Source organism: Macrobrachium rosenbergii, chromosome 3 (genome assembly GCF_040412425.1).
Source record: "Macrobrachium rosenbergii isolate ZJJX-2024 chromosome 3, ASM4041242v1, whole genome shotgun sequence".
In the NCBI taxonomy this organism is placed as follows: domain Eukaryota; kingdom Metazoa; phylum Arthropoda; class Malacostraca; order Decapoda; family Palaemonidae; genus Macrobrachium; species Macrobrachium rosenbergii.
Window position 1 is genome coordinate 33,272,233 of NC_089743.1, and position 17,219 is coordinate 33,289,451.

The 17,219-nt window shown below is 37.5% G+C and overlaps 2 protein-coding genes across 2 annotated transcripts in view; one reads left to right on the forward strand and one right to left on the reverse strand.

Annotated features, from left to right (window-relative positions):
* LOC136854168 (two pore channel protein 1-like) overlaps positions 1–17,219 on the forward strand; it is a 449,951-nt gene that overhangs the window by 225,111 nt on the left and 207,621 nt on the right. The gene's annotated exons all lie outside the window — the stretch shown is intronic.
* Positions 1–17,219, reverse strand: part of strat (RAB interacting factor STRAT) — a 73,657-nt gene that overhangs the window by 15,364 nt on the left and 41,074 nt on the right. Inside the window, exon 2 of the mRNA XM_067130551.1 lies at positions 15,531–15,702. Coding sequence (XP_066986652.1) covers positions 15,531–15,701 — 171 coding nt within the window. The 5' untranslated portion in view covers position 15,702. The remainder of the gene's footprint in view (positions 1–15,530; positions 15,703–17,219) is intronic.

Below are 17,219 nucleotides of genomic sequence, written 5' to 3' on the forward strand. Positions count from 1 at the left end.
TGATGCAGGCTCCACTGATCCACTCTAAAGGAAGAACAGTCACTGATCCAACTTCAATCACTACTGATCCAGTCTTTCCCCCCCGGTGCATCAAGATGTAACTCTGGATGACAATGACTCATGAGGTGCAATCCTTCTACAATAACGAAGATTTAGCAGAGAGTAGAAGTCCACACCTAGGGGTAGACAGCAGTATTTCCTCAATTCATGCTGTCAGTATATCAGCTGGCATAGCCACAGATACAATATTAGAAGCAGTCACAGTTGAACGAGGATCTGCGAGAGTAGCAGCTACGGTTTCAAACATTTTTGAAGAAATGAGAACTAGATGGGTGGGCATATGCTCAAATGTTGCACTGATAATCTGTCAAAAGGTGAGATTTGCATTGATGTGAAGACTTTAAATGAAGTATGAAGGAGTCGTCTTTCAGTTTCATCATTTCCTGTGGACAGGTAATTAGTGAGGCCAAAGATGGGCAAGCAGACAAGTAAGTGGACTCAGAAGTCTAAAAAAGCAGCAGGATATAAGAGAGTACCCCAACTGGAAGCAGGCAAGTACAAAACAGGACTCTTACAAAATCACTGACAAATTAAACTGCAAATCACACACACAACACTGTCCAGCAAAAACAAACACTGAATATGAGTGATACATGAATAAGCTCTTAAAATATCACTTATTATAGCTGAAACATAGTACAAACAGCATCAGACATATGTAATTAGTATTATATTTCTATAAATATTATATTTCTATAAGTGAATTACATGAAGAAACTGCAGAATCTACCTAGGATTATCAAGATACAGGAAATCAAAATGAGATATACAGATAGAGTAAATACTGTATGAGATAAATTACCTAAAAATCACAGTGCTACAAAAACTATGAAAGTTAATATTATTATTATTAAAACAGTTTAACCAAACCACTGAGCTTATTACCAGCTGAGTTCCAGGTCTAGGCCATAGGCCAAGCACTGGGGCCAAATGATGAATGAAAATTAAATTTTTAAAAACTATGTTTACAGGCATATGCTTTTAAACTGGAACACACATGCACATTCCAGTCAAACACTGGTATTCACAAGGGATAGGACCACAAACACCCACGAATAGCTAAAATCCACAAATACTTGACATCCCCCTCAAAAAATGTTATTTAAATAGTTCAAAAATGAGACACCTCTAAAAATGTTTATAAATGCTTTTAATAGTTCAAACACCAAATGTAACCTTAAATTGTCATCCTACACAGAATTTACCCTAAACTATCATCTAAAACACTAATATCATTTCAAAGTCATGTTACAACATTACCCTTAAAACATATGGCTTACAGCTCAGTGTGAAAACTATTCAAGTTACCCCAATTTTTAAGGACATCCATTTTCTCTCATACCGTCAGCTGCCATCCTAATAAGAATATACCTTAAAGTATTATCTAAAACACTTTAATATCATTTCAAAGTCATCTTAAAACATTACCCTAAAAAATATATGTGTACAGCTAAGTGTGAAAACTATTCAAGTTACAGTACCTCTATTTTCAAGTACATCCATTTTCTCTCTTACAGTATTGAAGCAGTCCTGTTTTCTTTTTACAGTACATGGAGAAACACTGGGAAGTTAAGTACTATATACAGTACTGTACCTTAATATTTAATATGAATTGAAAAATAAATACCTTTTATTGATAGTTTGCTGTGTTTACTGTAATATTAATATATGAAAATTAGTCAATCATTTTTATCATAAAAAATGTATTTAGTCAAGAAAACAACATGAAAATACAGTACAGGCAGTCCCCGGTTTACGACGGGTCCGGCTTACGACGTTCCGAGGTTACGACGCTTTTCAGATATATTCATCAGAAATTATTTCCCGGTTTACGAAGCATGTTCCAGGGTTACAACGCATCGTACGCCGATCCAACGGAAGAAATATGGCTCCAAAATGGCAGAATAATAAAAATTTGGAGGGTTTTTTGATGAAAAACTCAATAAAAATGTAGTTTACATCGTTTTCAATACACCCAGAGCATTAAAAGTCACGTTTTCTTAGGATTTTTGATGATTTTCGACGATTTTTCGGTTTATGACGATTTTCGGCTTACGACGCGGCGTAAGAACGGAACCTCCGTCGTAAACCGGGGACTGCCTGTAATTAGTGAATATTTCTTGATGAAAAGATCCGCAAATTACTCGATTCGGTGATAAGTTCCATAGAAAAATCTGCGAATAGGGCGTCGACTGTAAATACATTTACTCATGTTTCCATCCACACAAAGAAAAAACGCTGTAAGTAAAGATAAAAATCTGAATAAGTAAGATTTTAAAAAAATTTATTTTTTAATTCATTAAATGCATTGATAGAACTTCTGTGGACATCGAGAAAGGCGACAACCCACATTCGAGTGCATCAACAGCACACTGTGCAATGCCCTTTGCTCATGTACGTGTTTAGCTTGACCATCTGGTAATGGCCAACGAATATTACCATACAATCTACATACAAGCTAACAGGATCGTTCTACCAACTTTTACAACCTTCATAATGTAAGTTGATGGGGTCATTTTCAACGGTAGCGGCCAGCTTCCGTTATCAATAAACGTCCATGTCATCGTACAAATGGCAAACACATTCGAACAAATAGATCATTCTTCCAAACGTTTACAACACATTACGACTTTCATTGGTTGTTTCATTGATAGTATCCAACGTCCGTTTCAATAACATCTACAACCGAAGAAATGAGTTCATTCTATCAGACTTCTACAGCCGTCATTGCGTGGATTGATGATCTTTCACTTGTGTCCAGCCAGAGACTTCGACATTTTACAGGTAGGAAGAAATCTTTGTTTTACTGTTCCCTTTTGAACCTTGACTCTTGATTGTTCCTACACCAATTTTAACCTTCAACTTCCTGAGCCAAGGCAGTTACAGTTTGTCAGCACGGGTTTCTTCAGATTCCCATTCATTTTCGACTACAGGTTGGTTTTGCTTACAGTGAAGTTCTGTAAAACCATACCGCCCTATGCTTCCGAAACGGGAGTCAGTTAACACTGATCATGCAAGGTTTTTTCCTTGTGCAGTCGGAATTACTTTCTAGCTCCAGAGATCTATGGATTAGGCCTACTCCTCAGTACAACAGCCTCAGTGCCCTTTTCTGCTAGAACTCTTCTTAGCACAAGGATGAAGCCTAATTCCTGAAGACAAAAGAGGGGTTCTGGTCTATGACAAGGTCTCCCCATTCCTTCCCATCCTCTCTCAAAGAGGTGAGATAGGACTTAGCCTAGTGGTTAGGTAACAAATATCTCCTTGGAGCCTTGTTACACACTTCCCCTATGAAGATACTTCGTGCCTCAACGCATCAACCAAAAGGCACTTAGCTTCACTTCAAGAGGTTAGGTTGGGTTAGGTTAGGTTGGGTACTTAACCTAACTTAGCCTAGCGAAACTAGTTCTAGCCTAACCTTACCAAGCCTCCACTTCAATTTCCTGGAACTTCTTGTCTCAGGGCATCAAAGGGCTAGGTTAGGTGCGTCACCGAACCTAGCTCAGCCTAATCTAAACCTAGCATAACCTGACCTAAACTGCACTTCAATAACCTGAATCATCTTAACTCTCCCAGCCCCAGGATCCAAGGATAGGCATTCCGTAGTGCTGTTAAGGAATGGTACCACGGCAGTTCCTTAGTCAACAAGTGGGGGGGGCTAGTGTTTCATCATCTCCTCAATTGACGGTGCAGGTGCACAGGTTTGCAGTCAGCACATTCCAAGATGATGGATATATGACAGACAAGTTCGGTCACTAGAGTCGGTGTTAGTGAAAATTGGTCTTGACACCTCGACGTTTCAAAGAATTATTTGATCTAGAAAGACAGACGGGTTAGTCCTTCATTCTCAACACACCGAAGCTGTTACTATTCGGCTGTCTTTAAAAACCGTGGGCATATCAGCCATCATCCATACCACATTGAAAATATCACTTCTCGTCTGGTCAGCGAAGTTTAGCAACGTCTGGGTCTGGTCAATACATGGTTAGAGACCTCCTGGGAACACCAGATGCTGTTGATGTCTAGGAGACGTCTTTCGCATCCATGGTTACAAAAGTTGGGGCTAGTCAGTACTTGAATAATTGACCTCCCAGGAACTTCAGATGCTGTTGGCATCTAGGAGACATCTTTCGCATCCACGATTCAAGTCTCGGGCTTACAACTTCCTATCATTCTGCCTGATTTGTCAGGAGATCAACAGTGTATGAGCATTCCATTCCTAAGGACCCTAAAGGCTACAAAGTGCCCGAAGGCCTTTTGTGCTACCACTTAGGACTTCACCTCCAAACTAGTTGCTGACAACTTGTTTTTGGCTCTGCTCGGAAAAGAAGTGGTGTCTAGGAGCTCCATTTCTTTTAACTTTATGTAGCTACACTCCCCCTGTGAGGAGTGGAAGATATGGGAGTTGTAAGCAGTAGCTACTGCTGCTGCAATTACAGGCGGTCCCCAGTTATCGGGGGGGTTCTGTTTCTGAGGGTGTGATGATAACCGAAAATCGGCGATTTCGGCGCTTTTTCTGCGATTTTCGGGGGTTATCGGTGCCGAAAAGCACTGATTTTTGGTTATCGGCGCCTCTGTTAGGTATGTATCGGCGCCAATACCCAATTATCGGCGCCGATAAGCAGAAATTGGCGATTTTCGGCGCTGAGAATTGCCAATTTTCGTCGCTAGACAAGTGCCATAAAACCAGATTGCTGTTAACCGAGCCCGCCGTTAACTGGGGACTGCCTGTACCTGTTAATCCACAACCCGAGAGGGAGAGGATGTTATGTGGATCTCAGGAGTCTCAGGGTCCAAATAGGCACTCCTTTAATAGCAACGGCACCAAGGTAATGCCATGGTTACACTATCCTCCTCCAGAGATTTTTCATATTTTGAAACATTGACCAAGCTGGTAGTCTCCTAAACTTCCTTTCTTGGAACTTAAGCAACGACACCACGGTAGTGCCATGGTCAACAAAAGGCCTCAAGTCCTTTCATCTACTCTATTGCAGTGCAGGTACACAATTAGACAGTAGAACATTCAGTACAGTGGCCAACCAGACACCCTAAGCAAGATGCATTAATTACAAACAGTCCAGTTGATAAAGTCAAGAGATACGGACAGTTGTTCAACCTCTGAAAAAGTTTAATCATAGTCCTTCTTTTCTCAACTTACTGAAGTTGGCACTGTTCTGCTCTGTCTTCTCGTACCCTTGAACAAGCAAGACATCTTTGGTATCCATTTACATCTGGAGGCTTCTCCATTCTAAATGTTTCGAAGATGATCAATGGGATTGATCATTCCACTTCTAAGGTCCTGTGGTTCCAACAACAGTATGACATCCATGTTGCCTCCTTAAAGACTAGACCTTCAGCCCAATGCCAACGACTTGTATGTTAGCTTCAAGTTGGTGTCCAAATTGTCATTTCTCTAACTAGTGAGATGATCAAAAGAGCGTACCCCACAACTTCCTGGTGGACATCAGTACATTTTGGGCCAGATCATTCGAGGCTAGGGGCATCGGTCTATACATCGCATTCAGGAAGAACCTGTTGGTCGAGTACTAGGATGGAATATAATTGCGCAGATCACGTTCATCTCCTTTTACCTTGGGACATTGCCCATAGGTCCTTGGACACCTTTTCCTTGGGTCCTAAGGTGGATGCTCAACAAGTCATGTAGTTCACCCAGCTCTTGAGGGGCAGGTTGCATCTTGCCTAAGGTATGCGGCTGCAAGGGGAAGGTGTGTGTGGGACTGGCCTCCTCCCTTTCTCCTGTCTTTCTTCCTCTTCCAGTAGGCAGAGGAAACAGTGAACGAGCCATCACATGCAGGACGGGCGTGCATGCAGGTGATCTAGGTGACTGAGTATCCTATCTATATTCTAACTCCATTTGGATTGGTAGATGCAAATCCTTCCTTCTCTCTAGCAAGGGGAGAGAGGGACTGACTATGAACATACCAGTTGGTTATTCTTAGCTGTATAGTCTCCGATACTGTGGGTTCATCCAACCTTTTCAATCAAGGATATTATATTCCATTAATTCGAAATGCCCAGAAGTCTGGCATTTGAACATCTTTCTTGTTCAATAGACTAGAGGTACAGTCTCCTTCCTTTCCTCTTTCATGACCAGGAAGAGAGTACCCTGGTGAGCCAAATTACCAGTCAATTCAGAGATTTACTCAGAATCCTCCCTCCAAGAGTAAGTCTCCCACATGTAAAGACCGAGGGTTAGTATTTGTGTAGGAACAAATGACAAATTTTTAAATTCATTTGTATTTTTCCTAACATACAAACCTGAGGTCTTTACATAAAGTGCCCACCTCTTACCAGCCCCCATTCTCTTCTCTTGGCCAAAAGGTAAACTGCGTAGAATTGAATGCGCACCAACTTGCTGGGGTGTGCTCCCGCCCTTGCCATCATAGCTATTACCATAACCACCTTGCTAAAGTTTATTGGCCGGTTTTGCAGCTCATTGAAAGTTAATCCCATGTGTAAAGACCTCAGGTTTGTATGTTAGGAAAAATATAAATTACTTTAAAAAATTTTTCATATTGGAATAATTAAAAATGTTGAAGATTCTGACAAAATTTCACCTCAAGATGTATTTCCAAAACTTGATAACCATTGATGGTTATATTTTAGACATTCACACAATGCATGCTTAACTGTTATTATCACTTTGCATTTTGAGCATTTGGGAGCAGGGTTATGTGGGCTATTCATTGAGTGTCCATGTATCAGAAAAGTATGGCCTATTCAAAGACGTGTCAGAATTACTTCTCTCTCTCTCTCTCTCTCTGATATGATGAACTCCATCTTCCAACAATGGGTTTTATCTGTTTTAATTTATTAGTTTCAGATTCTTCATTCCATAAATTCTACCATTTATTTTTAACACTTGATTTTATATATGTTATACTGTATTTCTATATTTTTTTCATTGTTATACAGTTTGTGGAGTGAAAGCTTAACCTGGCAAACAAGGTTATTTTTTAGGTTGTAAATCTGAGAGGCTTCGACTTACTGAGTCATTAAAAATTACCATTTTATTGAGCATTACTTCCTTTATAATTTTGATGGCTGATGTAATTGTACACAACTCTGTTGTGAAGACTGATGCACTTTCAGGTAGAGATAATTGATATGTTTTGTTTTGGGATATTGTTGCATACTCTATTCCATATTGTGATTTAGACTTATCTGTGTATATTGTGTACCTGTAATGTGGACTTTTTCATCTCATGGTTTATTTTATGTTGTCTATGGTGTTCCGGGGTATATGAGTAACTTTTTGATAGATATTTTAAGTGCATAACTAGGATTACGGAGCCAGAGGCAGCATAGCTGTAGGCACTAGAATGAAATGAGAAAACCAGTTTAGGGAGCTGTAGCCATCAGGAGGGTTCACTATAAGGAGGTCCCTCCTAAGAGGAGGGGAGAAAACCAGTTTATTACTGGGACAAAGCTTAAAAACTTTTTTTTTTTTTTTTTTTTTGCATACAAAAGAGAGAGACACTCTCTCTCTCTCTCTCTCTCTCTCTCTCTCTCTCTCTCTCTCTCTCTCTCTCTCTCTCTCTCTCTCATTACAATGTTCCAGGTTATGGCATTTTCCTACTTACTGGAACGGAACCCTGCCATAACCCAGGGACTGCCTACTTGTATATTTATATTCAGTGCCCCAAAGATTCTATTAGCTCTAATTGGGAAAGGTGGTGAATGATTGTTTGTAAACATATTTCTTAGATCAAATAATGTTTTGCAGATGAATCGCTTTTCTTAATTCTTAATGCACTTTTCATTCTTATTAACTCTCTCGAGAAATAGTGGTAGTTCGCCACATTCAGTTTGTACAGAAGAAACAGATAAGGATCTAAATGCCCCTATGCCATAGTCTTAGGCCTTCATTGTGAACTGTATCTAATGTTTTCAGTGTTGCAACTGATGCTGAACCCTATATTTCACTTCTATAATCAATGTTTGACAACACTTGCTTTATGCAGTATAGGGTATGTTTATCAGCTCCCCAATTAGTATGAGATAGTTTTTAATTGGATTTAATGCTATTTTGCATACTGACTTTACATATGCTATAGAGGCTTTCCAATTCAAGCGTGCATCAAATATTAGTCCTAAAAATTTTGCTGTTTGGCTGATAGTAATATATTATGGTTTCTGATTTTTAAATCTATTCCTTCAACTTTTTTCCTTTTTATTTTTATAAAACATGGGGTTTTTTCTATGGAAAATTTAAAGCCTACAGGCCCATTTGTCTATTTTATTATGGTTTTATTAATAATTCGTTCTGCATGCTTTATGTGTCATGCTGTAGATAGCAAAATCATCCATATAAAGGTTACTTTTAATCCTGGCAGGAAAATTGCTTCTAATATCATTAATTGCCAATGTAAACAGTGTGCCATTAAGGATCCTTCCTTGAGGAATAGTGTAATCATTTTACAAAAGCTAAATTCCAATAAGGATATACTGTACAGTTTAATTACTTGAGAGACAACAACGGTGAAGCCAGTGCTTCCATACAAAACTAATAGCTAACAGTACCTGACAAATTATTTAATGATTATACAGCAGCCTTTTTATCACATACTAGTGCACTAGAGTGAAAAATGGAATGAAACAGGTTGGATTAAATGTGCATTGATGGAAAAATGACCTGGAGCAAGTATTGACAAATCAGATTCTCTGCACCAGGAATACCTGTGGAAAAACAAACAGCTTTAACCCTTGAGGTTCAAAAAAGTGAATCTGAGTTTTACTAAATACTGTACCTGCAGGTCTAAACAGTGCCTGCACAGTAAACAACCTTGTTCCGCCTGGCAGTCATAAGACTAATGAACCTGGGATATTTGGGACATAATTATTAAGCACACACTGTATATAATTAATAAGGTTATGATGCAACAAAGACAAAATAAAAGAAATGCCAAATTCTAAAGTAATTTGTATTTTTTATAACATACAAACCTACGCTTTCACAGTGTGGAGTACTTGTGCTTGAATATTCTTAAAAAACAAAAACCTATCATTAGGCCTTTGGTCACATGTGACCCGAGACAGTCTGACTCCTCCATTGTGCTTTCAGTCTCATCCACTTTCACACGCTCTCTGAGCTGTCTCCTGTTTTTGCACTGTAATTTTTGTGTCTGTAGGTTGTGCGTGCCCCTAAGATGAGTTATTGTCAGGTCATAGCCTGAAATATCGATTTATCTTCCCCTTCAGCATCATCACATAGTGCAGTGTTGTCTGTGTTTTAGCATAAAAAAATAAGTGAAAAACAAATTACTATAAACAAGCAGCAGTTGAGAGATAAATGTCTGAAAAATCAGGACAAAAGATTATGGCAACTTGAATTAACATCACTGGGTCAGTTCCTCGTTGGACGAGTCGGTAGAGTTCTCGGCTAGCATCTGCTAGGCCCGAGTTCGAGTCTCCGGCTGGCCAGTGAAGAATTAGAGGAATTTATTTCTGGTGATAGAAATTCATTTCTCGCTATGACGTGGTTCGGATTCCACAATAAGCTGTAGGTCCCATTGCTAGGTAACCAATTGGTTCTTAGCCAGGTAAAATAAGTCTAATCCTTTGGGACAGTCCTAGGAGAGCTGTTAATCAGCTCAGTGGTCTGGTTAAACTAAGGTATACTTAACTTAACTGCCTCTCTGATAAATGTGCCAGTTTTACAATTAAAAAAGTACGAAAGAATGAGATACTGCACATTAATAAATTAGCAGCTCAGCAGATGCCCAATGTGGTGAGAAGAACACAAATTTCAGAGACATACACACTATCCATAATAACAGAACTTCATGCTGGAATTAAACTAACATATTGGAAGATGACCATGCAAGAAATCTGATAATTGTCTTCATAATCATCACCCTGTTGAAAAAAGGAAAAACAACATTTCAAGTAATTCTGCATAAAGGATCAAGATCCTGGGAACTGCTAACATCTAGACAGGAACACAGTATTTAGCATGTGGTTAATAATATCATTGCTGCAGATACACACTGCACAAACAATACACAGTGGCTTGTTGGCACACAAGAAGATACGTTTTAAAAGTGTTGTGAAAAGACACACTACCTTGGTAGTATTGCAGCCTTATACATAACATATACGATGCTTATTGATTCACTCCACAATTCTGTTGGAGTTAGCAGCTACTTCACTTTGTGTTAGGAAGTAAGTGATAAATACACTTGTCTGCAAACTACACACTTGAGTCAGAAACTAATAAAAGTCAAAGTTACTAATTACAGTAATACCTCAAACTTATACGAGGTTAGGTTCCATAACCCCTCGTGTAAGGCGACGATTCGCATAAGTTTGGTATGGTCACTAAAAATGCTAACACATACAGTAAATGCTTATTACTAGAGTTTAAACCCTAAATATGACAAAATCATGCTCCCTAAGCATTTTAATTTCATTTAAAAGTTAGCTTAATACCATACTGCAATTCATAGGGGAAAAGGTGGTAATATGGACCACTTTTTATTTTAGGCAAAAACATCAATTTTAAAGGCAAAAATTACATCAATAACTGTCATAAATATTAGCAAATTCTACTCTTATAATGCACTTAGATTTATAGAGATAAATACAACCATGTAAATGCCACAAATTTTTATTCAAAAATATTCAAAAAGGTAGGTCGTTGCAAATTGGGTAGTAATATGAAACTGGTGGGGCGGTAATATAAAACATTTTAGAAAATAACTAAACATAGGCTATCATTCCTTTTTGCGAATAAAACAATAAAAATTTTACCATGAAAATATATGTCTAAGAACATAAGTCACAAATGAAAGTTTCGGTTTCACAATTACTACACATGGCATGAGCCCATCCCTGACAGACTACACACTGAACCCATTTTTCTCTTGGTTTGGACTTTGTGAATGTTCTTTGAACAAAAAATGCATTCTGCATTTTCACTTCTGGGATTGGCCTCTCCCATAATTTCTTCTAACGAACTTCCAAAAGACAGACTAATACTCTCTTCTTCCTCACTAGAAGTTTCATCGTCATCTCTCTGACATTTGGAAAAAAAGTTTCTTGTTTACTTTTCGCACTTTTTTCTCCAACAGCACCTTTTTCTTTATTGTTGGTCTGTTTGACTCTGTGCTGCTTGCTGATGTATCAATATTCTTACTTTTACCTTTGGATGTTGTTTCTTGGGTAGCTCCTTTCTCCTGTCCAACTGCATTTTTTTTCTAATGAGGTCTTTAGTGCCTCCTGAAATGGAGACCATGTCAAACACATGCTTTCAGACCTTTGCAACCTCTGTTTGTCACCTTCACCTTTGCTTGTGGAACAGGGGAAATAATGTGTGGGAAGATAAACTATGTAGATACGGGAGTACCTACTGCTGTTGATGGACTTGCTTCTGTTGATGAATATGCTGCTGTTGACAGACTTACTGCTGATGTTGATGGAATCTGTTGAGATCTATTGTCATGGTCAGTTGCCTGTGCTTCCTCGTGTTCAGCCGCAATGAAACCTGCCTCGTCAAAACCACCCCTGTATAGTGGGTGGAAAGATTCCAGTGCATTTGAAGCCTTTGACTGCTCTTGCCCCTGCCTGTACTTTCAGATATGCCTTCCCAAACTTCTCTGCAATATCATAGCTGTCCATACCACTAGTTCTCAGTGCCTGTCTGACTTCTTTGCTATACCGTAGTACATCTTTAAGGATCCCATGAATGCACAATCAAGTGGTTGAAATATAGAACAGGCTGTTTCATAATGCCACCCCAAGCCATTTTCATGATTATCCAGCAGAAATTCTAACCAAGGTATAGTTTCTAGAAGACTAGCTATGCCATTTTAACAACTGATCTTACACCTGATAATCATACTATATTGCATACCTCACACATTAATTTATATAGTGTAAACAAAAGTGAATCTTACCTAGAAGAAAGTTTCACAAAGCAAAAAGTAAAAAGTGTCCTCTCACAGCCCCTGATCTTGAGAAAGTGACTTCGGAGTACTCTGGTGGCATCCGGTGGAAGTAATAGATATGGCTGACTTAGTCACCAACATGTGGCAGGCAGATCAGACAAAATATTGCCTGTTTCATATTACCACCTTCTACCCTATTTCATTACAGTACCGAGAGAGGGAGAGAGATGGGGGTTGACATTACATTAAGTATCTCTTGAAATTATTCATGAATTATTACGGAGACAGAGAGAATAACATGAGAGAGAGAGACAAAGTCATTCTTACCTTAGATATCAAAAGATGAAAATTTGTGACTTTTGAAGGAGAGAGAGAGATTTTTCAGTATCCTATGTAGGATACATATTTGATCATGGAGTGGGCAACACATTTCACCAGTGAGTGGGCAACATTTTCTACCCTTTGTGGTCAATATGTAAAGATTATTTGACAGGTTACACCCACCCCTTGCTCCAAAGCCTCAGAGAACACTGGGAATCGATATGTATTCTTTTAAAATTTTACATAATTTACTATTCAAATGCATAAATGTTGTAACTATAGCATTGAAAATATGAAAAAAAGTAATAACAATGTAACGTCACATTTATCTATAAACTGCAGCATACAAAACAAACTATGTTACATATGCATAAAAAATGTCTCTCATCTCAGTAACAGAGAGAGAGAGAAACAAAAATACAACTTCTACATAAAAGCAAATATTAAAGTACCAGAGAGAGAGATAGCGAGAGATGTTTTCATCAAAAGCTGTTTTGTGATTTTAGTATCACAGTATTTATGTACAAAAATAAAAACACAAATTTTTCATACCAAATTTATGCATAAAAGCATGAAAACTTGTAAATTACATCAAAAATTAAACCTAACCACTTCTGCAGGGTTTCTTGAGGATTTTGCAAACATCGCATGTCTGTGAAAAAAATCACACATGCCAATTAGTTAGGTTCCAAAGAAAAGTCCACATGTCTGTGAATTCGCGCAACTCGAAGTGTGTAAGATCGAAGTACAGGCAGTCCCCAGTTATCGGCGGGCTCGGTTTTACAGTGCTTATCTAGTGACGAAAATTGGCAATTTTCAGCACCGAAAACCACCGACTTCCACTTATCAGTGCCGATAATTGGGTATTGGCACCAATACCTGGTTATTGGTGCCAAAAATCACCAATGTTCAGTTATCGGCAATTTTCGCTTATCGTTGCGCCACCAGAACAGAACCCCCGCCAATAACTGGGGAGTGCCTATTACTGTACAACCATAACATAAAAATTCAAATACAAGTACTCTACCGCCAAGTATATCAGCACAAAGTACTCTATATGAAGACCAGTTTAAAAAACCAGTGATAAAAAAGGTAGTGTACCAACAAACAAGTTTGTCTCACTTTTACCATCTGCAGGTAACTAAAGGCTGCCACTAATATTCAGTTATACCTGCACAGTTAAACCTTCACCACTAACAATACAGTCTTTTTCCTCAGTCCTCCATAGCATCCATACTGTAAACAGACAATGCTCTGCTGTAATTGGCTTGCTGATAGCATAAAAAATTCATAAAAATCAAGTAAGACATCCAATGAAAGAGTGGTTGAAAAAATAAATTCAATATTCCCATGTGAATATGTTAAAAGTTTAAATATGCCCCAAGGACTTTCATACTGTTTATTGAATATTTTATGAATTCCAGAAGAGTTCCAAGGCAAGATAATTGTGTTAATCAAGTTAGTTACTGTATGTTTTCATTTCAGAGATGAAATACTGTATACAGTATAGACCTAATATTGTTTATTTTCTTTCATCAGGAAGTAGAATAAATTACATACATGAAACATAACCATGAACAGACGTATCACAGGCCTGCTGTATATGCTGGCGTATAAGACGACCCCCAATTCATTAAATTAAATAACACTATCAGCTGATGTAAGTTAGTTGGTACATAAATAAAATCAATAATAATTACTGGAATTACCGTACCAAAAATGCGTAAAATCGGTATCTTCCAGATTTTAAAAATGTTTATATTTTTCCCTTAGGGAAAATACAGTAAAACCCCTGTATTCGCAGAGGATGCGTACCAACCAACCCCCCACAAATAGCTAAAATCTGCGAATACTTAAAACCCCTCTAAAAACACTTACAACTGCCTATTTTGATAGTTCAAACACAAAAAAAAATCTCTAAAAATGCTTACACCTGAGTATTTTAAGTTTTATCACAAAAAGTGCATTTAGTCATGAAAATGATGTGAAAATACAGTAATTAGTGAATATTTCTTAGTGAAATATACGGCGAATGGGTGAATTTTCCACGAATAATACATATATATGTTCCACAGTGAAATCCGCGAATCACGAGACCGCGAACACGGGGGTTTACTGTATAAACATCACAACAAATTCTCAATGCCCACGACATCACTATCGGCAGAGTGGTAATTACCAAAACTTTGTTTACAGTATCGATAGTTGCGTCGCTAGTGATTCACTTGAATTAACTTAGGTTTTTACCATTATTACAGTTCTTTTGTTTACAGTGTCGATAGTTGTGATGGTAGTTAACTATTGACACAACTATCAACACTTCAGAGGGTAACCTATCATTGAAAATCTTGGCAGGATTTAAGGTTTGCTTTTTATGCTTGGTGTATAAGACGACTCCCTATTACGGGGGAGATTTTTAAGATTAAAAGGTCGCCTTATACGCTGGCATATACAGTATTCTTGTTTTACATTATTTCGCCATAATGACTATTTATTCTCATTTAAAAACTGACTTCCATATGTGTACAGTTTATAACCACAAATAAACATATATAGGCTTAATCTGTTATGGTAGCCTTTGGATTTTACTTGCTCAAGCAAAGTCTCATTCATATAGATTTCATGAAATCTACAAGACATTCAGGACTGATGCTGCCACTTTCAGCCTTCATTATACACAATTGTTTTTCCTGTGGAAAAGTTGCAAAATTATAAATGTACCGTATATTATTCTGATATCAGTATCAATTATTAAAAAACAAGTACTGTAAATCCAATACATCATTAATTTAGGTATACTCTAAACACTTTTAAATTTAATAAAACTCAACACTGTTCTTGACAGGTACATCCTGTCTGTCCAGGGACAGAAAGCAAACCAAGACAAAAAAGTTGCCTCCCCACATTAACATTGAAGAGCACCTGCAGAGGCCATTTGGCTGGAGGCGTATCAGTTGAGATGAGCTATTTACTCAGGTCACCTGCGCAGGTGAGAGGGAAAACTGTGCAGGTTGTTCATAGTAACGATCAGGTTTGCCTGCACAAGTTGACTGTGCAGGCATAACTGAGCAGTTATGACTGAACATTAGTGGTGGCCTTAACTGTGCCACTAAACAAGATAATTAGGTACACAGGTGCTGTACTGATGGGTTACCTAGCTGCCAATCAGCAACTTAACTACTTACTAGAGCGGTGTGCATATTTGTATTGAAATACTATATGCAGATATATTCCAAAACTTACATCTTCTGTTTTAAGTGATGGCTGGTCCTTGGGCTGTGTTGGAGTTGGAAGAGGATGTGTCTGGTTAAGGAAAGATGCAGACTGTGGTGACAAGACACGAGAATCACAGTGTATGCAGGAGACTATACTTTTGTTTTGTCCCTCATTCACCAAGACACTTGTGGTTTCCATGCTGTTGAAAAAACCAAGGTGTTACTAAAAGAAAATGGATGCTTTAATATACATAGTTTTCTACTAGATTTCTATACGTCTACTTACAGAATACATGCATTATCATGATGATAAAAAGGTGGTGCTTTGGTGGCAGTATTTAAAAATTATTTTTCCAGCCTTATGGTATTAATTTTTTTTAAGTACAATCTAAATAATTTTTGTCATTTTTGCTGCACAGTATTCTACTCTTCTCTAGTCTAGCCCGATACACATACCCATGTAAGAACTTAGCTATTTTATTTTATTTCAAGACAGTAGTCTTCTTGCACAGTTACTGTTACTTGCATCTTATGTTGGGTTGTAGTTTGACTTTCAGTATGACAGTGTCCTTCAATTGATTATGTTAAGATCAGCTTTTAGTGTTTACTCTGCATTTTGGTAATGTTCAACTTTAACAGGTATTTTCTTCATTCCATCCAACCCAAAGCAGTATATCCAAGGCCAGAAACCCCTTCTAGTAGCCTTTCTTAATACTGTGCCTCATCTCCTTGGAAAGGCAATCATCTCTCTCCTGTGGTTATTTGTATTAAAAAGCAGTAACTAGTGCTTTCCACTTGTTGTCAGCTCACCAGTCTTAAAGGGTAGCATGTGTACCTTAGGTACTTTGCATTTCAAGTACAGTACTGTTATACATTAAGAAATATATATCATTCATCTAAACATATTTTTCCTTAAAAGTTAGTTGCAAGTTCATTTGCACTTTTCCCCTGTTGAGCTGCCTGTCAGTAGGATGTCAGACCATGAATGAAAAAAAAAAAAAGTGACATGGCTTGTTACAAACAGTATGCCGTTTCATCTGATGGAATGTCAGAAATTAAGTTTGGAATCCACTCCTTACTCAGGATCATGGTTAAATTTTCATGAGGATATTAGCCTACGCAAAAATTATTAATAATTCAAGGTAGCATAAGACTGTTTGCAATTTACTTTATATTCTCATAATTATTTTTCAGTTATCCTTTATGAAGTGGATTTGTTTTTACAGAATTTATGCAGTCTATTACAGTACAGTATACTGTATTGTAAATACTGTATCTTTTTAAATTTATTATATCTTCTACTGAAAACTAACCCAACACACCTCCAATGAATCATTAGGAATACTTTTCTGTCTGCACAAGAAATTCATATTTAACTACTGTACATAAATTCATTTCTTGTATTTACAAGCCTTATACGCTAACCCTTATTTATATTTAGAGACATTTTATTTAATGATTTGTTAAAACTGAAAAGGAGAAACAAGTCACAATGGCAGACATTTACAATTAAGAGATATGCATAAAAATATTAAAAATATATTAAAGAATATAAAAAATTCTATTTACATGAACGTAAAGTATGAGAAACTATTTCAGTATCTACTGTAAATAGTTTCTCGTACTTTATATTCTTGTAAATAGGTAGTATTTCTTAAATATGTTTCTAGCATTTTTTATTTTTAAATATATTTCTGATGCATTTATTCATTTCTCT